Genomic DNA, 23,392 nt, shown 5'->3' on the forward strand with positions numbered 1-23,392 from the left:
GCCTTTGTCCCAAGGGATTTGAATTTGACAAGGTGTCAAACATTTAAATAATATTAAACAAGCTAAAAACACATTAAAAACCTACAATCATATAATTTATTAACTCCCTAGGATGCAAATTATATATATAGAATTAATCTCCTCTTAGTAATATTTACATTTCAAAGTGCAAATATCTTTTGGATCTTATCAATATATATATTTTATATAATATCAAAATATATATATTTTATATCATATCAAAATATATATCTGATATTAACGATTTCTTATCGAGCCCATTTTTGCTGTGTATATCGAGATGGAGAGTGCAGATCGCAGAAAGTAAAAGCAGCTGAAATCCAATCTCAATTGGCATAACAAGAAGCACTCGAACTCAGGCAAAACAATTTCGCTTGGGATTGCATAACAAGTTAACAAAACAATTGGCTCTGCTCTGATTTTGGCCAATATCAGTTTTTTCGGTGTCGGGGAGTTGGTAGTTGGAAGTTGGTAGTTGGGAGTCTTACGTGACTTCCAAACGGTAAATGCTTTGCGGCGTTTCTTTTTTATTACCACTTCAAGTAGCCAAACTTCAGAACCAGTTCACAGCCACGCGAACTTAACTTTTTGCTGTTTACTTTTGCAAAACAACAAAAACAAAGCATTTGCCACACAAAACCGCAGAAAAAGGCCAAATCGAATTGTGGCCAAAATACTTTACCTTTCACCCGATTGCATTTCATGCTCCACATTTTTGATTGTTATTTGCCCAACGTTTTGGCCAACCAGCGAACTTCGTCCATAAATCATGTTCGCATTACCAGCCCCTCTTTGCCAATTTTTGTTTATTTTTAAAACAGTTCGAGTAGCAAGTGTTTGTATATAACTTGCGTGCTTTTCTTTAAGTTGCCAATATTTACATATGTATATTTATTTTACTTCGAAGCTCGAACTCATAATTGAAATGTCAGTGCGGAAGAGTTTCGCTCTATTTTCCTTTTCCGTTTGCTCGTTTTGCCCACATAAATTTCTCAAGTTAATTGCAGCAATTTGTTGGCCCATTCGAGCGAAAGTGCTGCCTTGATTGACGCCGGCTTAAATATCAAATCAGCTCACGATTAATCGGCAATAATAACAATTGCTAGTGGGCGCTGGAAACTCATTAGTTGGCATTACTTTTCAGATCATGCTCGGTGGCTAACAGATCCATCTTCTCGAGCCATTCTCCACCTGCCTTCCATTGGCAATCTCCAATCTCTACCACTAACCCACGTAGAAAAAATATTAATATTTCCACAGATATATCTAAAACTATACAATTTACTTTCGAAATCGGCTTGATATTTAAACGGTACAGTTAAGGTATAAATTGTATCTTAGTTTTAAAAGGCACTAACACATTATATTTTGAAATATCAGATCCAATATGTTTTAAGACCGATTAAGTTCCAAGTTATTTAAAAACTTGATCAATCAGGTGCAAAACTATACTTTTTTCACCGTGCAACGGATTTGGCAACCCGCTGAGGGGAATCTCCTAACTTTGACGGTTGCGAGGTTGCCTTCACATAAAAATTAAATAAATACGAGCGCATAAATTATGGATGAACGGATGGCGGGGGATGGGGGCTTAGCTATAGCATCTGGAAATTTGCACAAAACGCTTTAGACAAATTTGAGAATCACTTGAATGGCACGGCGGTTGAGAAGAGTTCGCACGCAAGACAATTGACAGCAGACGAACCGCAGAGATTGCGGTTCCATGTCGAAACTGTAACAGTTTCCCATGACGACAGTCGAGGCTGTGAACGGAGTGCAGCAGCTGTGGCTTCTTGGCAGTATATAGTAATACCCAAATAGTAAATCCAAAACCGAACTCTGAATCGTAACAATACTCTCATTAATCCGCCCCTTTAATATCCCATCTCCCTTTGCAGAACGAGAAGCGTCCGGTGACCAGCAGTCGACCATTTGGCAATGGCGGATTCTCACCCACCAGGACACGAACTCAGGCCCCGGTCTCGGCCCTCCCTGAGAACCCGGCCACTCCGGCAGGCACGCCCTTCCGGCCACGGAACCGCTATCAGCCTGGCAGCTCCACTGCATCCACCACGACCACGACCACGGGCAGTGCGGAGGTGAGCAGCAAGCGGTACAATCGATTTGGAGGCAACAGGGCGAAGCCCACCAGCACCACCACCACCTCGACCACTCTAAACACGCCTTCGGAGCGTCCCAGTTTTGGCAGGAAGTCTCCGAATCCCCGGCGTCCAGTCTTCATCAGTCGCGAGGTGAACGAACCAGTGAGTGTGGTCAGCAAACGGCCTTTTGACTACAGTGGAGCCAGGCTAAAGTTACCAGCCAGACCCACCGCCCGCACCACCAGCACCACCGAAAGCGCCGAGGAGGAGGAGGAGGAGGAGGCGCTGGACGAGGAGCAAGAAGATGAGGAGCAGGAGAACAGCGATGAGCAGTACGAGCAGGAGTCTGACGAGGGCACCGAAGAGCACTCGGAGTCCTCCAGCCTAGAGAAGTTACCGCTCCAGGAGGAGAGCGTCACCCCAGTGACGGTGGCCAAGAATGAGGCATCCTCACCAGCAGAGACCTCCGAACCCACGACCATTTCGGAAACTGGTCATGAGAGCAGCACCAGCAGCACCGAAGAAAGCCAAACTGATGTCTCAGAAGTCACTAACGCAGAGGTTGAGGTCACCACCGAGCCCCCAGTTCATGAGGAGGAGATTGCCGAGGAGGCCACCACTATTATTCCACAGGAGAACCAATCCACCGAGGATCTCCAAGTGGAGGAACAAGCTGTGACCACTGAACCGCCGCTGGAGAACACCTCCAAGCAGGAAGAAGTCGAGATCGAAAAGGCGCAGGAGAACTTATCCAAACAGGAGGATACAACATCATCCAAGCCAGAGGAGCACAGTTCATCCAATTCGGAGATCAAAAGCGTGAGCAAGCAGGAGGAGCAGTCCGAATCCCAATATGATGATGAAGGCGAAGGTGAGGACTACGAGTACGAAGATGAGGAAGGCAGTGAGGACTCAACCAGCGAAGTGGAGAGTCAGGACTCGAAGCCATCCACACCCAGTAGCGAGCACGAGGACGATCGGGAAATCATCTCGGTGGTGACCACCAAGAGTGTGGTCAATGGATCCACAGTCCTACCCGTTCCGGTCACTCCCAGTTCCAATACCATAGCTGAAGAGGAGGAGGTGGCTTCGCAGGCTGATCTGAAAGTGGAAACCACCACACCCATAACACTTGAAGAGGAGAAGGGAACCAATGCCACTGAGAACTATGTGGTCGTGGCCTCCATCCAACCCAGTCGTAGTATCAATGGGGCCAGGTTCCTGCCCTTCCCAGCCATTGAGCAGGAGGAGACCAAGCAGACCCTCTCCGAGCTGGAGAGGAAGGTGCACTCCAAGCAGCAGCAGACCCCGGCCCAGAAGCAATCGGAGGGCAGCGAGGAGGTTCCTCCGGCCAGCTCCTCCATCCAGCCCCCAGTGGCTGCCTCCACGGAGAGCATCATCGACAAACTGGACCGTGTGCAATCGGAGCTCTCGAGTGGACTTCTATCCGGCAAGTACCCCATAATCAGCCAGATGGACTCCTCCACACCCGCCACCAGCACCACCGTGGGAACGGGGCCCGGCAAATTCGTGCCCCACATCAGGAAGTACCAGCCCAGGACCACATCTGCTCCCAGAACCACCAGCAGTGGCAGCAAGTTGAAGGTGCAGCACTTCGATGACGGAGAAATGGACGAGCTGGCCACTCTGCTCCCGGTGGGCTTCAAGCCCAGGCCCAGCTACAAAAATCGAAAGATCACCACCACAACTTCCACAACAGAAGCGCTACCAGCTGAGGCATCGAAACCAAAACCAGGACGCAACTCGACCATCAGTCGATCCTTCAAGAGTGGTCAGGTCACCGTGCAGGATGTGGCTCAGGCGGGGCTACTGCCCAAGGGTTACAAGCCACCGAGGACAACCTCCACGACGACCACCACCGAAAAACCAGATGAGAGCAGTCCTAATCCTTCCTCCGGCTTGGAGAGCCTCTTCAGCGTGATACAGTTTGATGAAAAGTTGGCTTCACTGCTGCCCAAGGATTACAAATTGAGCAGTACTGCCAAGCCGAAGGAGAACACCACCACGCCAAGTCCGTCGACCACTCCAAGAAATCTCCCTGTGGCGGTGCCTTTCGATGATCTGAGTACGTTCCAGTTGCCTCCTGGCTACAAGGCTCCCGAGTTGAAGGCGGAACCCAAGCTGCCACCGGGTGTGACTCCCATCAAGATAGATAGTTTGAAAGATCTGCTCCCGCCTGGATTCAAGCTAAATGAAACTGAGAGCGATAACAGCGATGAGATTCCAGCTTCCCTGCTGCCACCTGGCTACAAATCCAAAAAGCTGCATCCCGCCTCCACCACCAGTACAACAACGACAACAACAACGAGTAAACCGAAGGCGGTGGCTTCCAGCACCACTGAAGCAGCGATGACAGAAAGTGCCGGAGGAAGTGGCTTGAAGGTGGTGTTCCCAAAGGGCTTCCACAAGAGACTGGGCTCCCACCGCCTGACAACACCACATCCCTCTGCAGAGGGTGCTCCTACCGAGTCCTCGAACTCCAACCTGCAGGTGATGATCAAGAAGGGACCACCGACACGGGCCACCACCGAATTCACCGGCTGGCCAACACCGCCCACCACGCCACTTTCCATTGACAAGCTGAACGCCCAGACCATTAACTTTGAGGATCTCCTGACCGCCAGCGGAACCAGCAGTACCACCAGCACCACCACCACTTCAACGAGCACCACTACGACGACCACTCCGCGACCCACCAAACCGGGACACTGCACCGCCGACTGCGACCTGGCAGCCACCATAAAGATCATCGATGGTGTGGCCTGGAAGCCCGAGCTCCTGGATCACAACACCTTGGAGTGGAAGAACCTGGCCCACGAGCTGGAAGCACAGGTATTTTTCCCCTTGTCTCCTTGTTTAAATCCTATTGTAAAACATTGCTTTCTACTTACAGCTGAACGATGTTTATTCCGGAGCTCCACAACTGAACAAGTGGTACAAGAAGGTGCGCATCGACAGCTTCAGCAAGGGCAGCGTCCTAGTCGACTACTATGTGGAGCTGGCCAACATCACCGAGGATGTGGACACTCTGGAGATCCGGCAGCTGTTCCACGATGCCCTCACCAAGCCAGCGACTCCTGTTCTGCCCGACAAGGATGCCCAGGAGAATGAGACGGACAGTGTGTCGGGACCGCAGGAGGAGCAGCTGGTCACGGCCAGCTATCAGATGGGCAAATACATCATTGATCCGGTGGCCACGGACTTTAGTGGTTAGTTGGGTGGTTGGTTCTTGGTTCTCCTTAGCATTTGATAATACAATTTCTCTTTTTAACTGCAGTCATCGCGAAAAATGTTCACACAAATGTTGAGTTCGCTGAGGAGGATCTGCTAATTCCCCAGTGGGCCATTGTGGTCATCGTGATTGGAGTGGGTTCTCTGGTGTTTGTCGTCATTTTTGGAGTCACAGTGGTAAGATTAACTAATATTTTCTTTAATTTTGACAGAATGTATAACACATTTTCTTTACCAGCTGCTTAATCGCCAGAAGAGGGCCAAGAAAACGCCCATTCCTTTGACCAATGATATGCTAAATGAGCTGAAGGTCAATCATATGGGCGGGGCGGACAACTATGGCGTGGATGACTTCTATAATATTGACGACCCGTGGAACGATACCAAGCAACCTATTAAGCCGAAGGTATTTATATAGCATAAGTCGTCTTTATCCCTACTAATGAAATGCGTTCTTCCAGCGCTTCACCAACTCCATGCACGGCAGCAACAGTTCCAACATCTACGACAGCTGGCGCTCCACCCGCCATCCGCACACCAGCGGGGACTACTTCTACGACCAGCAGCCGACCTATTCCCAGAAGGGCGACTCGCTGAAGAGGCCGCAGCTCCACCATGGGAACCACAGCAGCCACAGCCACAGCCACCACCACCAGGCGCCGCAGCAGCACCAGCAGGCGTACGGACACCAGTATCCGGATGCCTTCGCCGATGCCCACCAGATGTACAGCTACAACAACCACGCGAGTCGGACGCGCTACGCCCGCGACTATGATCCCGACTTTTGAGCGGGATCTCCTTGACTGGACCATCCGTGCACTAGCTTTAGTAACTTGCGAACGATTTTGAGTTGTAACTTAATAGCGTAACGAATCGTAGTTGTAATGCTGATATAATTTATCGTACTGCCTGCTGGCTTGGCTCAAAAGTCGCCCACTTTTCAGTACCCACAGCCAGCCGTAGCTTAACTAAGCTAGCTATCTACTTTTGTATACTTAATGGAGCTGCTATATCTGGATGCCTTACACTTCCGTATACGTATGAAGGAAATGCTTCTTAATAGAACCTTGGGGCATGCCCCGGAAAATAAATAGTCATGCACTCTTAGTTAATCCTAGGTCGTATGTAAAACTAGAAACACTACAATATATACTTTGTATTATTTAAAGTACTGGCGTCTTGCTATAATACTAATGATGTCTAAATCTAGGCAAATAAATAAATAAATTATATATACGGATTTACTTTCGTGTCTTGTGTTTTTCTGCCCTAAATAAAAAATCGAGAAAGAATAATTATAAAGTTCGTTTTAAATATAATGTAACGAAAGCTAACTTGGACAAGTCGAAGTTTTAGTACTCTGACAGTTGACCAAAATTATAAAATTTATAAAAAATAAACCTTTATTTTAGTTTGAAAAATAAAAAAGTATATTATTGCCGAAACCCGGGATTGAACCGGGGACCTTTAGATCTTCAGTCTAACGCTCTCCCAACTGAGCTATTTCGGCAGTTGTGTGAAATGTGTAAAAAGACATTCTTCAAACCAGCAATGTACGAACGCGTAATTTGGTCCGTGTCTTTGCTAAAAGCATCCTGCACTTCCCAACACTAAATGCGAATCCAGTACTCAAACCATTGTTCTTGGCTGGTGTAAAAAAGCGTATTTTCCGCCACCGACTCAACTGCCGAAATAGCTCAGTTGGGAGAGCGTTAGACTGAAGATCTAAAGGTCCCCGGTTCAATCCCGGGTTTCGGCACTAACTTTTTTTTTAAATCTTTTTTTAATTTTACAATTGCCTATGAATAATTTAAATGCCTTATGGTAGTTTAGCGAACCTTAATTGACCAGATTAATTAAACAACTTAGTTGTAAGGCTCATGTATTTATTCATTCATTTTGGTAAATGGAGCAAAGTCCTTGTCAATGTGCGCAGGATTTCTGCCTTAGAATTCTTAGTCATTCTCGCTAAAGCTAAAAAGTTAACGATCGATTTGTGTTGTATTTTGGGGGATTACTTCTATCTGCTTAGACCCAAGGGTTGAATCCTCGTTCTTAATAAAAAATTAATAGATCTCACATATGCACTACATTTCGGGGCGTTAAGGTGGGTTTTGGGAATGGGGTCGTTTGGGGCTCTTAAATATCTACCAATTGTTCGTTTTAATTAAAGTCAGATAAAATTTTCACTAATATCACCTAAAAGTTTTTCCAATTCGTTTTCATTACAAACTGATGTAAATATGTTTTAAAGATGTACGTGTATATGAAAGTTTGATCCTTAGAGTTTGGTTTTGGCGATGCGGCAAGGAATAAAAACAAAATCAACACAAAAAGTAATTTAAATAATTTGCGTTTATTTAAGAATTAAAAAATAACTAATTTAATAATTGAGTAATTTTTCAAGTGTTTTGTTTTGCTCTCTTATTTTTCAAATCTTTTTGGGGTAGGCAATAATTTTGCTCACATACTTATAAAATATGCAAACTAATGTGAGTCGATGAGCGTGTTGATGTTGGCGTGTGATTAAGGACGATTTAAACAATAATTAAAAACTTAGCAGTGAGTTCGATTGGTTTTTATAAATGTACAAAATGTAATTAATAAACATAAAAAGTGTACTAAACTAAACAAAGCACGAAAAATTGCCGGTCCAATGCCTACAATTAAAAATTTTGTTATGCCTAATTATCAACTATGATATATGTATAATCTTGTATAATTGTATGTATAATTGGTTTCGTAATATTTTAAACTACAATTTATAACACGCGCCACGACGTAAACAAACAAAGGCCAGGATAGATATATATATATGTATATGTCTGTTTGGGGGTGTGAAAGTGAATATATTCATATATATATGCACTTGGTAACTATGTATACGATGAGTCAGTACATACTCGCTAAATAATTAAATTTTTAACTGCAAAATGTGCAGCACACCAGATTAAACAGCGCTGCGGTAGCAATTCATCAACAAACAAATAAAAATAAAAACTTATCATCTTGACCGGGGTCAGTACAATTTTGATTTCAAATCGCCTTGATATATGCTTCTTTATAATGTGTGTTTCATATTTGAAGGTGTCTATGTATATGCATATGCGTGGTTTGGGGAAGGGTCACAGAGTCACTCCATCTGCTGGTGCCTACTCCACGGCAAAGCCGCAGGTCTCTTCAACGGCCTGCGTCAGTTTGTCGCAGAGCAGCTGGTACGTCTCGTAGGGCGGCAAATCGATCCGGTTAAAGCAGGTATGCGCCTTGGGCAGGTTCTGTGTGGGCACGTCGGCAGTCAGGTGAATGGTAAAGAGTCGTGGTCCCACCGCTCCTGTGGATCCTTGCAACGCTCGGAATCCCTGCAGCGGCACTCGCGACGATCCCGTCACAAACTGCAGCAGGCGAGCTCGCATCTCAGAGCTATAAGACTCGACCACCTGGTAACAAAGTTTGTCAGAATTAATCATTTAAATTTACTTTCAACAATTTGGTCGATTCTGGTCCCAATTGGTACATCAAATCAACCCAAATTGAGAGTAAGGATAGCACTACACACCTGCCAGAACCACAACACCTGTGTCGTTTCGTTCGTACAATGCTTCAGTCTCGTATTATTTCGCCAGTCGTTGACATCAATGCTGGAGATGCCGCCAATGACCAATTCCACTTCGCGTTCATCGAACGGTCTTAGGAGATGGCTCGGTATAAGCTCACAAAATCCTGAAAAATAATTCCAAATTATTGCATTTCCTTGACATAAAGCTAAATCAAACTACAAACCTTTTTGCAGAGCCAGAAACTGCTGTTCAATGCCGCGCATGAAACGATAGTTCACATAGAGCTTGACATACTCCCGTTTGTTCTCCTCCGTCACAGGAATGGAGGCACCTCCAGGCTTCAGTTCGTGCACCACCAGAGCGCCAAAGCTATTGTTCTCCACACTGAAAGTGGATTCGATGATGCCGCTAATGTTGCTTTCCCTAAAATACAATAATTATTAACAAACTGTTCAAAAAACAAGAAAGGAAAGCTAACTTCGGGCGGAGCCGAAGTTGAAATACCCTTGCAGAATATTCTGCAAATTATATTCTCCAAAATTATTCATATGATGCATTCTTAATACTCATAAAAAATCCCAGCTTCCTAACTTTAAAAACACCAAAGTTATGGCATTTCCAATCGTTCAGTTATATAGCAGCTATAGGATATATTCGGCCGATCCTTATGAAATTTGGTACGTCGGATTGATTGGCCAAATATAAAACTTATAGAAGGTCCCAACTTCCTAACTTAACAAACACCAAAGTTATGGCATTTCCGATCAATCAGTTATATGGCAGCTATAAGATATAGTCGGCCGATCCCTATGAAATTTGGTAATTTAACTTCACAAACACCAAAGTTATGGCATTTCCGATCAATCAGTTATATAGCAGCTATAGGATATAGTCGGCCGATCCTTATGAAATTTGGTACGTCGGATTGATTGGCCAAATATGAAACCCATAGAAGGTCCCAACTTTCTAACTTAACAAACAGCAGAGTTATGGCATTTCCGATCAATCAGTTATATGGCAGCTATAGGATATAGTCGGCCGATCCCGGCCGTTCCGACTTATATACTGCGTGCAAAGGAAAGAAGGGTGTGTGCAAAGTTTGAATTCGATATCTTTAAAACTGAGAGACTAGTTCGCGTAGAAACAGACAGACGGACAGACAGACGGACATGGCTATATCAACTCAGGAGGTGATCCTGATCAAGAATATATATACTTTATAGGGTCGGAGAAGTCTCCTTCACTGCGTTGCACACTTTTGACCAAAATTATAATACCCTCTGCAAGGGTATAATAATATAGATTCAAAACTTACAGCATCCAGGTAAGGCTGCGATGCAGCTCCGGGTCCACGCCCTCAATATCACCAAGCGTAATCGGTTTGTTCAGCAACTGCTTGTAGAAGGGCGTGGTGAACCCACCATCCAGACAGTGCCCGTGGAACACGGCAATGCCCAGTGTGCGACCCACGAAATGAAAATAGGACAGGTGATCGGGATTCACTCCAGAGTCCGGATTGATCTGCAGCGTGTAGTGGTCGTCCCGACTGTATTGGAATAGGCCGTACTGTGGGTTCAGCATCTCCCGGGAGAGCAGGTGCAGCCACTCGCGCGCCACACCGCCGTAGTCCAGACCCTCCTCGCCCTTGAATTTCACCATCAGGCGCTTGCGCATGTCCTTGGCCCGCATTTTCATAATCAGTCTATAGCTCTCCTCGAAAATCTCGTTGCGCGACACCTCCAAACGGCAGTGGCCGGATTGCGGTTGCATCGTTTGCAGCTCGGTCCGCAGAGCTCGCAGCTTACCCACCAAGTCGCGGCGGTACTTGGGCAGGAGGTCGGCACCCTCGAGCAATCCCTGCGGCAGATCCGGAACAATGCGATGGGGCGGGTTTGTTGTGGTTGTGGTCGTCGTTGTTGTAGATGCGTTGTTCGCTGGTGTTGTCTGGGCTGCCACCGCTGCTGTGGCTGAGGGAGTGGCTGGGGCAGGAGTGGCGGCTGGCGGAGCAGGGGTGCCTGCATTTGCAGCGGCTGGTGGTACTGCGCCCCGTCGAATCATCTGCAAAATACTGCCACTTAGTCGGGGATCCGTGAATTGTGTGGTTCGATTGTTGTGGTCCACAAAGTAAACCCTTCCCGAGGCCGTCTTTCGCTGTTCCCAGCCGCTTGGCAGAGGACCGATCGCATCCAGCGTCAGATGCTGGGTGTCGAAATCACGGGGTATCCGAGGATCGTGCCACGTGGACACGCCCGTGGGTATGTGATAGAAGTACACCTGTCCTTGTTGCGTGGTCCGCATTTCATAGCCCGGCGGCAGATCCAGAAACGGACGAGCTGCCTGATTGGCAGCGGCAATGGCCGACGCATACCGCTGGCCAGACCCTCCTCCTCCGCCGCCCGAGGTGCCATTTCGAGTTCCTCGCGATGAGCGTCGTCTCGTAGAGGACTCCTCACCCTGTTGCCGCGAACTGCGACGCTGGGAACGCTGACCGGGAGTGGCCGCTGTATAGGATCGGCTTCCGCCTCCGCCGCCACCTGGGGTGCTGTTCGCATTCGGACTGTGCACGTTTCCATTGGCAGAGACGGTAACAGAAGCTGGTGGCGATGTATTCGGGGTTGGCGGACTCTGGCTGTGCCTGGGTGGAGTGGTTGTCGTTGAACCTGCATTCGTAGTTGTGGCATCCTCCTGCGTCCATCCGTTAGTTGCGCTTTGGGGCTGCGCCGCCTGGCCACTTCCGCTTCCATTGCCACTCCCATTCTGAGCATTCCCATTCACATAGTTCTGCTGACCCGTGGGCGAGGTGGGTGTGGCCTCTGGTGGAGCATGGCCATTCGTTTGGTGCTTTGGCGTTTTCACATGATTATCGTTGCTGTGCAGGCGAACCGATGCCGATGTTGTGCTACTGGTGGGCGTGGCCGGTTCGTTAATGGGACGCTGCTCCAAAGTTCGACCTCCCGACGAGGATGAGTTTGAGGAGGCGGTCTTCTTGCCAGGCGTTGTGGTGGCCGAAACAGGCGTTGTGGGGCTGGTGTTCTCTTTGCCGACGCTGGAGAGAATCTCCGTGGAGTGTCGTCGTTCGTCTGAAGCGGTCACCGCCGGGTCCCGACTGCGATGGCCGCCATTCATCAGATTCGTGCAGGTCGTGGAGCGCGTTGGTCCAGCCGGCGCCTGTCGATCACCGCTGTTGCCGTTGTGGGTGTTGTGGCGTTGCTGCGGTGAAGTGGTCTGGCTTCCTCCCGGATGCCTGGGCCTGTCCCACTGCGTCGATTTGGTCGCATGGTTCACATAGTAAATGCGTCCGTTGTCCGTGCGACGTTCCTCCCAGCCCTCGGGCAAGCTATCCTCCGAAGAGTCGTCCTCCGAGGGACCACGCACATCGCCACTGGGGCCTACAATGGCCAGGGGATTGCCACTACTTGGTCCATCCTTCGATTGCAACGATATGATAATCTGACCGCGCACGAGCTCATCGTCATCCGGCGACAGTTTGCCCAGGTCCAAGCGTTGAACTGTAGAGCGGAAAGGTTATTGAAAATCGCTTGCAAAGTCGTTTAATTAAAGATTCACTTACATCCGGCCCCTTTGAGGCTCTGTATGTTGAATGCGGGTATCCTCACACAGCCCAGGAATCCACTGCCCTTGTGTATCTTGCGCTGATTCCACACGGTTATCGTGATGGCATCGCCAATGCCCAGAAACAAATCGTAGTGTGCATTCCATTTTGGATCCAGGGAGGATTTGCTTATCTCCGTCGAGTACACCTGGCCAGTTCCATCCACCTGAACCTTCGCAAAGGGATCGGGCAGACCTGCAAAATTAGCAATACATTTAGCAATTAGAAATTAAATAAAATGGGGCTTTGAGTTCGATAAAATCTTTCCTGCTCAATTTTAATGAGGAACAAAGCTATTCCCCTGGGATTCAAATAAACTATTGTTCTGCATAAACATGCAGTCGTTATTGTCACCGATCATTACAATTTGAGAATTAGAAAATTGGTAAATTACATGCAGTGTTAAATGATCTGAAAACCATTAATTCACACGGAAGCTCTAGACCTATTTAAACTTACTACAATATACATGTATTTTAAAGTTATAATCTAACATGGAACGTATAAAGTCTATTGTGGTTTTGCTGCTGCTGTTACTGCCTCAATTTTATTTGGGTTCTGTGGGATATAGCCATCGGCATCCTGGCTTCGCCCAACGCTTGCAGATTAAGCCCGGCTGCTTGCAGGTGCCTCAGAAATACACCGAAGCGCCAACTCCAACACCGACAATAATATTTTCTTCGCTGGAGGAGGTCAACAGCGCAGAGGCAGACTAAACATATCAGAAAATAAGTTCCCCCCGAGTGTGAGTTCCCTATTCGAATGTAGCTTATCGCTTTGGGTCTGTGAAGCACCCGTTTAAATGAGGCCTATATAAGCACAGCCACTCCCTGAGAGATCATCACTAGCAAAACGGCACAATGTCTTCTACGTGGATTCACCTACTGGGGCTGCTGGCCCTGTTCCTCTTCGTAACCCTGGCTGCAGGAGATCCCTTCCCCTTCGACGAGAGACGCCACAGAGGCTGGAACCCGAGGCCTGGATCAATGCCGCAGATTCCCACCACACCGCCCTTTAATCCTTATGGATAGGGCCACTAGTTAAATATAAATAAAATATTTAAATTTCAAGAACGACGTGTTTTATAAACAATTCTTCGTTTTATTGAAACGGTTTCCACTTTTCCGATGACCCACATATTACGTAGAAATAGTTTTTCTATATTAAGAACGCGACTGACAATCATTTACAGGCCCACTCCACTTTTTGTTTTTAGTGTAAGGGCAAGAAATGTCAATTAAATCTGAACAATGCTTCAATAAAAATGTTTACATCCCGGCCAGCAGCAAACGTGAATGCGGTCAAGTGTCATTAGTCAGAGATAGAGATATGGAAACACACATACAGCAGCGGAGGAACGGAATCTATCTGCCAATCTCCGCTATCAGAACAGAAATAGGAACCCCCGCTGCCGCATCGCTTGTGCTTATCGTCTTAGCCGGCCACCGATAATGCCTCGAATCTTGACAAATTAAGCGCCCGGCATTCGGGCTGAATTAAGCAATTAAGAACTATATCGAGCCGGGCCGATGATTTATGCGTACCAGACTCGACTAGACCCGGTCTGACAGCCCCTGACTCACGACCCGCTATTTATCGCAACTAGGTTTTTTCGCACTTCCATATTTGTGCTCATATCCATTCGTGAATCGTTATCTCAAGGCTTTTGCTGTTGTCATGGCTAGGGCCACAAGCGAACCAAGAGCAGGAACGTTGCTATTCATCAGCTGGTGAGGATACGACCAACCCGTTTGACGTGGCCAGGTAATTCGAGTAGGCCACATTGCGACGTCTTCGCTGTCGTCGCCAGGCAGCTGTTGATTGATTTTATGCAAGAGAGAACCCACAAAGAACAGCAGGGAAAAAGAGAAAGGTAGCTAGACAGCGGAACAACTGAACAACACTCTAAATGGAAGAAAGGTGTGTACGAGTTGAAAGAAAGAACTAAATTGCAGCTTTAAAGAACCTTTAGATGTTATTTGTTTAGACGAATTCGGTTTCAACACATTATATTGCACAAATGGTACAAATCTACGAAAATAACTAAATGTACACCGAAGGGATTCGATCTTAAATCATTACTAATATCACAGCAGACACATATATGACAAATTATTTTGATTTGTGTTGGGTTTAAAAATAAATATTTCTATAAACAAAATATGAAAATATCGGTGTATTGGAGTCGACTGTAATCGTAAAGAACTTGTGATTTCGTAAAAATGATTTGTGAACTAAAAAAAAAACTAGTGCGGATGTTTGAAATGTGTTGATTATCAAGTTTTTTTGGATGCCGCCCTAAGATGATAAGCTACTATAGAACGCCATCCGATTCTTGTTAATTTTAGAATAACTCTTTCTCAATGCGTAGCCCACAAGCCACAATTCCTCACTCTTTTCACGGCTGAGCTGCCTGAAAAGTGAGAATCAAGAATGAAGAAGCACGCGGATTCGCGAACGACAGACAAGACGCCTGGTTTTGGGGCGACACAGCAACATGGCCACATGTTCAACCCTCTATGGCTTAACGCTACGTGGCACAATTTCGTGGCCCGGTCGCCAAGGCGAGGAAGTTAACGACTGGCTGCACTTTCACTTGGACGGAAGCCGGCAGTCAGCGGAGCTTGACGTCTGCCACATGCCACACTGCCATAGGAATTGGGCACAAAAGAGTAGTCACTGCTGGCGGCACGCTTTATTCTGGACAAGGAGCCACAGTTTGACAGGGGAAGCGCTCGGCGGCGACGGCATCTGCTGCAGCTTGCTCATCGGCCTCCCGCTTCCTGATCCGCTCCTCGATGAGCGGACGGAAGTGACGGATGAGTCCTTGCGGCGGCCAGGCGGCACCATCGCCCAGGGCACAAATGGTGTGGCCCTCGATCTGCTTGGTCAGCTCCCACAGCATATCGATCTCACCGATCTGGGCGTTTCCAGTGACGAATCTCTGCATGATCATGTTCACCCAGTGGAGGCCCTCGCGGCAGGGAGTGCACTGGCCGCAGCTCTCGTGCTTGTAGAAGGACGCCAGGCGGGCAATGGCCTTGATAATATCCGTATCCTTGTTCATCACAATCATGGCCCCGGTTCCCAAGGACGAACGCACTTTCATCAGGCCATCATAGTCGTGGATTGAGGTCTCGGCATCTTCTTTGGTAATACAGGGGGTTGAGGAGCCACCCGGAATGATGGCCAGCAGATTGTCCCAGCCACCGATCACTCCACCAGCATGGCGTTCTATCAGCTCCTTGGTGGACATGGACATCTCCTCTTCGAAGGTGCAGGGATTGCAAACGTGTCCCGAGATGTTAAACAACTTTGTGCCGGAGTTGCGAGTACGTCCAAAGCTTGCGAACCACTTACCACCGCGTCGGCAAATCGTTGGAGCCACAGCCACAGTTTCCACATTGGTCACTGTCGATGGACAGCCAAAGACACCGATATCCGCCGGAAATGGAGGCTTATTCCTCGGCTTGCCCGCCTTGCCCTCAAGAGATTCAATCAGGGAAGTCTCCTCTCCACAAACATAGGCACCAGCACCTCGTTGCACATAGAGATCGAAGTCGAAGCCCGAGCCACAGGCATTCTTCCCCAGGTAACCAGCCTTATAGGCTTCTATTATGGCATACTGAAGATTGCAGGCCTCGTTGTAGAACTCGCCGCGGATGTAAATGAATCCGGTGTTGGCACCCATTCCCCGTCCAGCAATCACACATCCCTCGATCAACTTGTGCGGATCGTGGCGCATTATCTCGCGATCTTTGCAAGTACCGGGCTCACCTTCATCTGCGTTAACCAGCAGAAATTTGGGCCTGCCATCAGGCGGCTTGTGCATGAAGGACCACTTAAGTCCACTCGGGAATCCGGCGCCACCGCGTCCTCGCAGCCCAGAGGTCTTTATCTCGTTCACTATCCACATGTCGCCCTTTTCTATGATTTCCTTGGTCTTGTACCAATCACCTCGCTTCATTGCTGCCTTCAAACGCCAATCGTGACGACCATATAGGTTGGTAAAGATTCGATCTTCATCAGCAAGTGGCCCAAAAGTGGTTTTCGTCTGTGGTGGAGGGGTTCCAGGCGGCGGACCCTTCGGTGGAGGAGGGCCTCCTTTCGCTGGAGGGGAACCACCCTTCGGTGGAGGAGATCCACTTTTCGGTGGGCCAGAGTCACCTTTGGGTGGCGGTGAAGGCTCCTTGGCTTGGAGGATTAAAGAAGGCTTTTCTTTCTCCTTCACTTGTTTCTCAGCAACATTTTCAACACATTCAGCTGATGCTTCTTTTATCCCAACCAATTTATCCGTAAATTCATCCCTTAGCCCTTCCACTTTGTCCTCGAGTTGAGATTTCTTTCGTCTAGCGATATCTTTTATCCTTTTTAATAACTCGGCTTTAAGTCTTATTTTGTCGGCTGGTTCCAGTGCTTTTTCGGCATTTTCGTTAATTGGAAATTTTGTTGTTGGTGGTGGTTTCTCAGTGGGAAATTTTGGGCAATCCACTTGTGTAGTTTTTAAGTTTTCTCTCTTAATGCTTCGCTGCTCTGCAGTCAGTAAATCGTCATCATCATTAATATGTTTTCCTTGGCTCACAATATGAGATGCTTGGGCAGCACATTTTATCGGTGGAATAGTGCTTTCAGTGTTATATGGTATTTTAATATTTAAATCTTTTATTTTATCGCTGCTGAAAATGTTAATCAACTTCCTATTTCCAGTTTTATCAGACTGTATGGCAACTTGAAGTTTGTTGGTTTCCGAAAACCCTCTGGCACTCCTAACTAGCACCGAAGACATCTTGTAAACACCAAAAACTCGACGATCTAATAAAGATATCATTTTGTTGTCTGTACTCTGCAGCTCTGAATTCTCTTTTGAGTGTGTACTCTGTCGTTATTTATGAAAGGAAGCCTCCCAGCTTACTATGTCACCGATTTTTTTGCAGATATAAGAAAAACCTATTATGCAGCCTTTTATTACTCATAATTCAATAATTTATGGCCTAAATTATCTATTTATAACATCGCAAAAAAACTACATATCCCAGCTCGGATTTTCCCACTGATGACTGTGCACGGTGTATACCTCGAATCTAATCAAAAATAATCAATAAACCTACTTGTGTTTTATAGAAAGGAAAATCGAAATAACCATACCATATTCTACAACGAACTATGGAATGATACATTAGACATTAGCATTAATATGCCAGTGGATATGGAAGTGACACCAGCGGCCCCAGACCCATTTTTGGAGCCCCAAAGATCGCCCTATTGGAATCTCGCTAATGTAGTACATCACATATCGCACAGCTAGTATTTTTTAGGACAGCACATTGGGCAATGCGTGGCGCGTGATTTAAGTGCAGCCAAGTGTAAAAAATGGACAAGAAGTGGAATAATGCGAGTAATAAATAACAAATACAGGGAAAGAAAAATTATGCCGTGTGCGATTGTGTTTGTGGGCGGGCGAGTGAGCCGCAATGAAAGCAAATTAGTAATAATCATTTTTGTTGTATCTAAACAAAATATGGAATAAGCGCTCAGATATGGCACCACTCACACTCACCCACTTGACTTTATGGGCCCGCCCCTTTTCCGCAATTTGTATAAAAATGAAAGTAGACAAAAGGAAGTGCTAAATTTAGCGATACTCATATGCATAGATAAATGCGAAGACGAGGAAGCAGCAGCACCACAAGCGCCGCAAATAAAACAAAAGTTTAATTTACCGAAAAGTGGGTTTTGATTTGAGGGCTACACAGGTGCGAAATTGATGGTATTAAACAAAACTTTGCTGAATTTGAAGCAGGAAAACTGCTCGAAATTCTCTTTAACTAACTAAAAGTGAGTCAAGTAATTAGCTCCAATCAGCTAAACAAATTTAAAATATATCAAACGTATTCAGGGAATTTAAGGGAAGCGAAAAAGCCCTTAAATTATAGTGAACAATATTACACATTTAAATCTTATATCTTTACGTTTAAAATTCAAATTGTTTTCTTTGCACAAAAGTAGACGAAAGGGAATTGAAAGCTATATTAATCTTACATTTTATCGTAGTCTCGATAAGTTAAATACATTTTCATTATTTTTACTACAGAATATGGTTGACTTCTTTTAAATATTTGACATTTTGTTCATAGTTAAGCATTTGACAAACAATAAAATACCCCCTTTTTAGAAATGTTAATTCAGTTCATGTTTCTTAAATCTGTTATAAAAATACTTACGAAATAAATCCTTGCGAGCCAAATTTCTAGCACACAGTACTGTAAGAAATGTCATGAGTTAGATGGATTTATTTAGAATGGATATACCGGCATACTTACTCGTTATTCGAACTTTATGTGTACCATTGCGACGTGGGTAATCCAATTTATTCATAATTTCCAACTTTTAATTGATATTGTTTGGTTTGTATAAAAATAAATGGGTTTATTTTTTATATTGATTATTTATACGTCGCGGGCATGTTTGTTGTTGTTGTTGAAGTGGCGAACGGAGCGCGAAAAATGAGAAGGAGAAGGAGGAGAAGAAGAGGAAGGTGAGGAAACGAAGGAGGAGGAGCAGGTGAGGGCGGTGTGAGGTATTTTCATTGCCGAAGGTAACTGCAGTTGTTGTTGCTGCTGTTGCGGTAGCCTTGACGGTTGCAATTGTTGTAGTTTTTGCGATTGTTACTGTGTGTCATTTCACACGCACATAGATATATGTACAAATAATAACACCGATTTTCAGTTTTTTACAAGCTACAATTCAAGATAAGAAGTAGAAATGGGTATTATTAGTAAGTTTGGCAGAGATAATGTGTGTATTTTCCACCCAAGTGCAAAAACCCAGCCCAAAACCGAAGGTACATATATACATAGGTAAGAAATCTTGCAGGTAGGCAAAATAGTCACGAAAAACTCACCCGAAATTGTTTTGCTGAAGTTGTTGTTGCTGCTACTTTTGTTGTTTTTGCTGCTGCTGCACCTCACACGCACATGTCTCACTCACTCTCTCACGCACACAGGGGCACTCACGCATGCTGTAGGTGAGAGCGGGAGGGGAGTGTCGATTTGTCTCTCTCCCTCGCTCTCTATTATTTCACAAATTGCATTAAATGAAATACCACTAGGCGTTTAATTAACTTTAATTTAGTCGCTGCTCCAGTATGGGTGCCTCACTATTTACCCGCACTCGTATTTCTTTTGCTACAACAACGTGTGTGCCAGTGTGTGTGGTACTAGAATTTGCAATAATAACCAACAGAGGCACAGTTCGTTTGCTCAAGTTCACTAGAAATTGGACAAAAACTCTATCGACAACGCACGCCCACGAACGGATCGGTTAATAATGCGCGAATTATTCTGTCGCGCTATTTACGACGGATTCTCTTAAAAATTTAACTACAACTTCGAACGCCATTTTTATTAGTGGTGGACGAACGTACAGAGGTGGAACAAAATCGATGTTAATTTAGTACTATCGATTACATTTTGCCTGGAACAATCGATTATTACGTGATCTAAAAAAGCTATAACCTATTTGTAAAAAAAAGGAAATAAAAGTTATTTTTTCCGGATCCAGATTTCGGCATTTCATCATGAAAAATCGACAATATGAAATTTATTTAGCAGTGAAGGCCATTGGAAATTGTATAACGAATTTTACGATGTATAACATTCCACCATTTGAACAATATTCTCTTGGGTTTTGATAAAAAAATCTAATATAAAAGTGTGTTTTTTTCCGGATTTTGGCTTTTTTCATAAGGGCTCATTAATTTTTGCAAAAAGTCGATTCAAATTAAATTTTTTAGCTGGAAATGCCACTCGATTAAATATTTTATAACGAACTCAACGAGGTAGGACATTCCAACTTTTGACAATTATTTCCCAGGGTTTTGATCAAAAAAGTGAAATAAAAGTGGGTTTTTCCGGATCTCCGGATTTTGGCATTTTTGATAAGGGGTTACATCACTAATATTTGCCAAAAATCGACTGATTTGAAATTTGTGAATGCCATCCGATTGGAAATTTTATAACGAATTCAACGAGGTATGGCATTCCAACATCTGACAATTATTTCCCAGGGTTTTGATCAAAAAACTGAAAAAAAGTGGGTTTTTTCCGGATCTCCGGCTTTTGCATTTTTGATAATTATTAATTATTTTTGCAAATTAAATTTTTTAGCTGTGAATGCCACTCAATTGGAAATTTAATAACGAATTCAACGAGTTATGACATTCCAAAATCTGACAACATTTCCCAGGGTTTGGATCAAAAAACAGAAATGAAGGTTAATGTTTTCGGATCTCCGGATTTTGGCATTTTTCATAAGGGGTTAGCTCATTAATTTTTGCGAAAAATGGACTCAAATTAAATTTTATAGCTGTGAATGCTACTCGATTGCAAATTTTATAACGAATTCTACGGGGTATGACATTCCAACCAACGACCATTATTTCCCAGGGTTTTGATAAAAAAAAAACCGAAATAAAAGTGTGTTTTTTCCGGATCCCAGGATTTTTGCAGTTTTCACTAGGGGTAAGCTTATTATTTTTTTTTGGGAAAAAATCGACTCAAATTAAATTTTTTAGCTGGGGATGCCACTCGATTGAACATTTTTTAACAACATTCCAACATTTGATTATTATTTTCCAGGGTTTTGTTCAAAAAACCGAAATAAAAAGTTAATTTTTCCGGATCTCCGGATTTAGGCATTTTACCACACAAATACAATTTTTGCTGTGAATGGCACTCGATTGGAAATTTTATAACGATTTGAACGACAGATGACATCCAACATTTGACCATTATATTACAAGGTTGTGATCACAAAAACCGATTTTGGCATTTTTCGCAGAGGGATAGTTCATGATTTTTAGCTTTGAATGCCACTCGATTGGAAATTTTTAAATCGAATTCAACGAGGTATGACATTTTAAAATTTCTCAGAATTTATAAGAGGTTACATCATGATTATTAGTCAAAAATCGGTCATAATTACGATATTTTAGCTGTGAATGCCAATTGATTAAAAAATTTATAACAAATTCAACGCCAATCGATGTTTGTTGGCATTGTGTATGATCGATAGGCAATCAGCTGTGCCTCGCACCACAAAAAGGGTCTGCAACGTTGTTCAACACTTTACCACACATTTTGGCGGCGTTTCTGTTTACTTTTATATTTTTCAATAATTAATAAAGCAATGTCGATTGTTCTGGATTTTAATGGCAAGAATCTAGCCAAAAGCAAGACAATGGATCTCCATTATCTGCCAGCCAAAATAGACGGCGATGGCGAGGCAAATGTGGAGCAATACTTTAACAACTACACAAGGGAAGCAACCGAATGTGGTAATGGAATATTGACAAACTCCTTGCGCGGATATCCTTTGGTGGGGGAGCAGCTCAAAGTGCCAGAACAATATCGAGGATTAGTTCTCCAGGAAACGGAGAAGTCCATAAACAAATCAATCGACAGACAGCTGCGGCTCACGGGAGTTTTCGAGGAGTTTACATACTGGAATTACGATAAAGTACCCTCCAACGGCGATGCCTACCGACAGGCGCTCCTCATGGCGGATGTGGGCCAGGCTGTAAGACTATTTATCCCATAAAGGTTTCAAAATGACTCTTATTTAATCCACAGCTCACACAACACATTAGCGAGCAGGATCTAGAAGCAGAAATAGCACGAAACAAAGAGAACACCAAGGAACACGCATAATTCTTAGGCGCGCTTACAGCGTTTATTATTAGTACTCCAAAAGCTATTTAAATACATTTGTATCTTTACAATTCATACACTTATGCTGGTAAAAAAGGGATATCGGAATATAAATAGGTGATGCTTACTCGTCGGCGTCCTCGAACCGCTCGTCGTCGGAGTTCAGGCTGAGATTTTGCATACCGCCATTGCGTCCCAGCGTTAGGGCGTCATCCTCCTCCATGGCGTCATCCTCCTCTTCTAGGCCGCCGGCATCTTGCATGGGATCGCTGTCCTCCGATTCGCTGTCCGCCGAATCCGGATGCAGTGCCTGGCATGTAGTCATGGCGCTGTACATGGTGTCCACCGTATGAATGTCGTCCGGTAGGAGCCAGCACTCTGTGACCTCCTCAAACTGCTCGTCTACGGCGTCTTCGAAGTTGTCGTCCTCCTCGTGCTCATCGCTTCCGTTGCCTTCGTCCACCTCGGCCTCTTGTCCTCCGCCATTCTGGCCATTCACCGCCGGCTGAGGCGGATCCCCGTAGACTCCATTCCACTCCACCTTGTGGTCTAGCATGAAGTAGATGCACTTCCTCGGATTGGAAGAGATCCCGTGCAGGCTCACCTGCTTCCACTCGATGGATATTCCCTCGGCTAGATCGCTGGGCTGCCAGGATAGCGTACTAGGATGGTAAAATGTTAGTTATTTTCGATTATTGTTTGGTTTGTTAGAAAACAACAACTGCAGACGCCGGCATAAGCTTTTGGTTCACTCACTTTTGGGCAATGTAGATTGTGCCCTCGCCCACCACTTTTTCGCCAAGCTTTAACTTGATATTGTTTGCCGTGTAAAGCAAGCCATGTTCTGGTGGAGAAATGCGCATTATGAGCACCATTTTAATACACAAATTGATAAAAACGCGATCAAACAATACAGTTTGCAAAAAAAGTGTGCAATGTAGGGTTGGAAAACGTTTTTATGTCTGCCTTAAAAAGTTTGGCAGTGCTGCAAAAAAATGAAGAACTCAAAATAGTTATAATAATAAAATATAATAATAAATAAATAGGTGATTTTAAATTTATAGATAGGAAGGCATTTCCTTTAAAATTGTATTAAGTTATTTCAAACTTAAGACGTCAGGACTCTGGCAACGCTCAGCC

General features: G+C 45.0%; 7 protein-coding genes and 2 non-coding genes across 14 annotated transcripts in view; 5 read left to right on the forward strand and 4 right to left on the reverse strand.

Annotated features, from left to right (window-relative positions):
• LOC108042647 (mucin-5AC) overlaps positions 1–6,615 on the forward strand; it is a 35,923-nt gene extending 29,308 nt beyond the window's left edge. For all 6 annotated transcript variants that reach the window (XM_017121038.1, XM_017121036.1, XM_017121041.2 and 3 more), the window contains 5 exons: positions 1,920–4,976; positions 5,038–5,353; positions 5,422–5,552; positions 5,614–5,781; positions 5,837–6,615. In XM_017121038.1, coding sequence (XP_016976527.1) covers positions 1,920–4,976; positions 5,038–5,353; positions 5,422–5,552; positions 5,614–5,781; positions 5,837–6,163 — 3,999 coding nt within the window. In that variant the 3' untranslated portion in view covers positions 6,164–6,615. The remainder of the gene's footprint in view (positions 1–1,919; positions 4,977–5,037; positions 5,354–5,421; positions 5,553–5,613; positions 5,782–5,836) is intronic.
• Positions 6,616–6,812: 197 nt separating this feature from the next.
• Trnaf-gaa lies at positions 6,813–6,885 on the reverse strand. Its single transcript has one exon. It is a non-coding gene; the product is annotated as a tRNA-Phe (tRNA).
• A 176-nt stretch (positions 6,886–7,061) lies between these two features.
• Trnaf-gaa lies at positions 7,062–7,134 on the forward strand. Its single transcript has one exon. It is a non-coding gene; the product is annotated as a tRNA-Phe (tRNA).
• Positions 7,135–7,247: 113 nt separating this feature from the next.
• On the reverse strand, positions 7,248–19,969 carry LOC108042643 (E3 ubiquitin-protein ligase Smurf1). The gene is made up of 8 exons (XM_017121032.2): positions 19,447–19,969; positions 18,866–19,282; positions 18,767–18,805; positions 12,504–12,740; positions 10,248–12,441; positions 9,156–9,355; positions 8,932–9,095; positions 7,248–8,812 (listed from the first exon to the last, which is right to left on the reverse strand). Exons 2-8 carry the CDS (start codon positions 18,918–18,920, stop codon positions 8,528–8,530), a joined length of 3,174 nt encoding a protein of 1,057 aa, XP_016976521.1. The 5' UTR covers positions 18,921–19,282; positions 19,447–19,969; the 3' UTR covers positions 7,248–8,527.
• LOC108042645 lies at positions 12,747–13,297 on the forward strand. Its single transcript, XM_017121034.1, has one exon. It carries the CDS (start codon positions 13,040–13,042, stop codon positions 13,259–13,261), a length of 222 nt encoding a protein of 73 aa, XP_016976523.1. The 5' UTR covers positions 12,747–13,039; the 3' UTR covers positions 13,262–13,297.
• On the forward strand, positions 13,372–13,615 carry LOC108042646. Its single transcript, XM_017121035.2, has one exon. It carries the CDS (start codon positions 13,406–13,408, stop codon positions 13,574–13,576), a length of 171 nt encoding a protein of 56 aa, XP_016976524.1. The 5' UTR covers positions 13,372–13,405; the 3' UTR covers positions 13,577–13,615.
• On the reverse strand, positions 15,241–17,485 carry LOC108042644 (NADH dehydrogenase [ubiquinone] flavoprotein 1, mitochondrial). Its single transcript, XM_017121033.2, has one exon. It carries the CDS (start codon positions 17,371–17,373, stop codon positions 15,241–15,243), a length of 2,133 nt encoding a protein of 710 aa, XP_016976522.1. The 5' UTR covers positions 17,374–17,485.
• Positions 19,970–21,616: 1,647 nt separating the features above from the next.
• Positions 21,617–22,327, forward strand: LOC108042619. The gene is made up of 2 exons (XM_017120961.2): positions 21,617–22,121; positions 22,175–22,327. The coding sequence occupies exons 1-2, from the start codon at positions 21,732–21,734 to the stop codon at positions 22,250–22,252; spliced, it is 468 nt and encodes a 155-aa protein (XP_016976450.1). The 5' UTR covers positions 21,617–21,731; the 3' UTR covers positions 22,253–22,327.
• LOC108042618 (methylosome subunit pICln) lies at positions 22,250–23,195 on the reverse strand. The gene is made up of 2 exons (XM_017120960.1): positions 23,009–23,195; positions 22,250–22,914 (listed from the first exon to the last, which is right to left on the reverse strand). The coding sequence occupies exons 1-2, from the start codon at positions 23,125–23,127 to the stop codon at positions 22,377–22,379; spliced, it is 657 nt and encodes a 218-aa protein (XP_016976449.1). The 5' UTR covers positions 23,128–23,195; the 3' UTR covers positions 22,250–22,376.
• Positions 23,196–23,392: the final 197 nt, after the last annotated feature.

Source organism: Drosophila rhopaloa, unplaced genomic scaffold (assembly GCF_018152115.1).
Source record: "Drosophila rhopaloa isolate 14029-0021.01 unplaced genomic scaffold, ASM1815211v1 contig_115, whole genome shotgun sequence".
NCBI classification, from domain to species: domain Eukaryota; kingdom Metazoa; phylum Arthropoda; class Insecta; order Diptera; family Drosophilidae; genus Drosophila; species Drosophila rhopaloa.

Coding starts and splice junctions, on each gene's coding strand:
- LOC108042619 (XM_017120961.2), top strand. CDS start 21,732: ATGTCGATTGTTCTGGATTTTAATGGCAAGAATCTAGCCAAAAGCAAG. Junction 22,122..22,174: donor TGGCGGATGTGGGCCAGGCT/GTAAGACTATTT, acceptor TTTAATCCACAG/CTCACACAACACATTAGCGA.
- LOC108042643 (XM_017121032.2), bottom strand. CDS start 18,920: ATGAATAAATTGGATTACCCACGTCGCAATGGTACACATAAAGTTCGA. Junction 18,806..18,865: donor ACATAAAGTTCGAATAACGA/GTAAGTATGCCG, acceptor CATTTCTTACAG/TACTGTGTGCTAGAAATTTG. Junction 9,356..10,247: donor CGCAGCCTTACCTGGATGCT/GTAAGTTTTGAA, acceptor ATTGTATTTTAG/GGAAAGCAACATTAGCGGCA.
- LOC108042646 (XM_017121035.2), top strand. CDS start 13,406: ATGTCTTCTACGTGGATTCACCTACTGGGGCTGCTGGCCCTGTTCCTC.
- LOC108042645 (XM_017121034.1), top strand. CDS start 13,040: ATGGAACGTATAAAGTCTATTGTGGTTTTGCTGCTGCTGTTACTGCCT.
- LOC108042644 (XM_017121033.2), bottom strand. CDS start 17,373: ATGATATCTTTATTAGATCGTCGAGTTTTTGGTGTTTACAAGATGTCT.
- LOC108042618 (XM_017120960.1), bottom strand. CDS start 23,127: ATGGTGCTCATAATGCGCATTTCTCCACCAGAACATGGCTTGCTTTAC. Junction 22,915..23,008: donor ACAATCTACATTGCCCAAAA/GTGAGTGAACCA, acceptor TTACCATCCTAG/TACGCTATCCTGGCAGCCCA.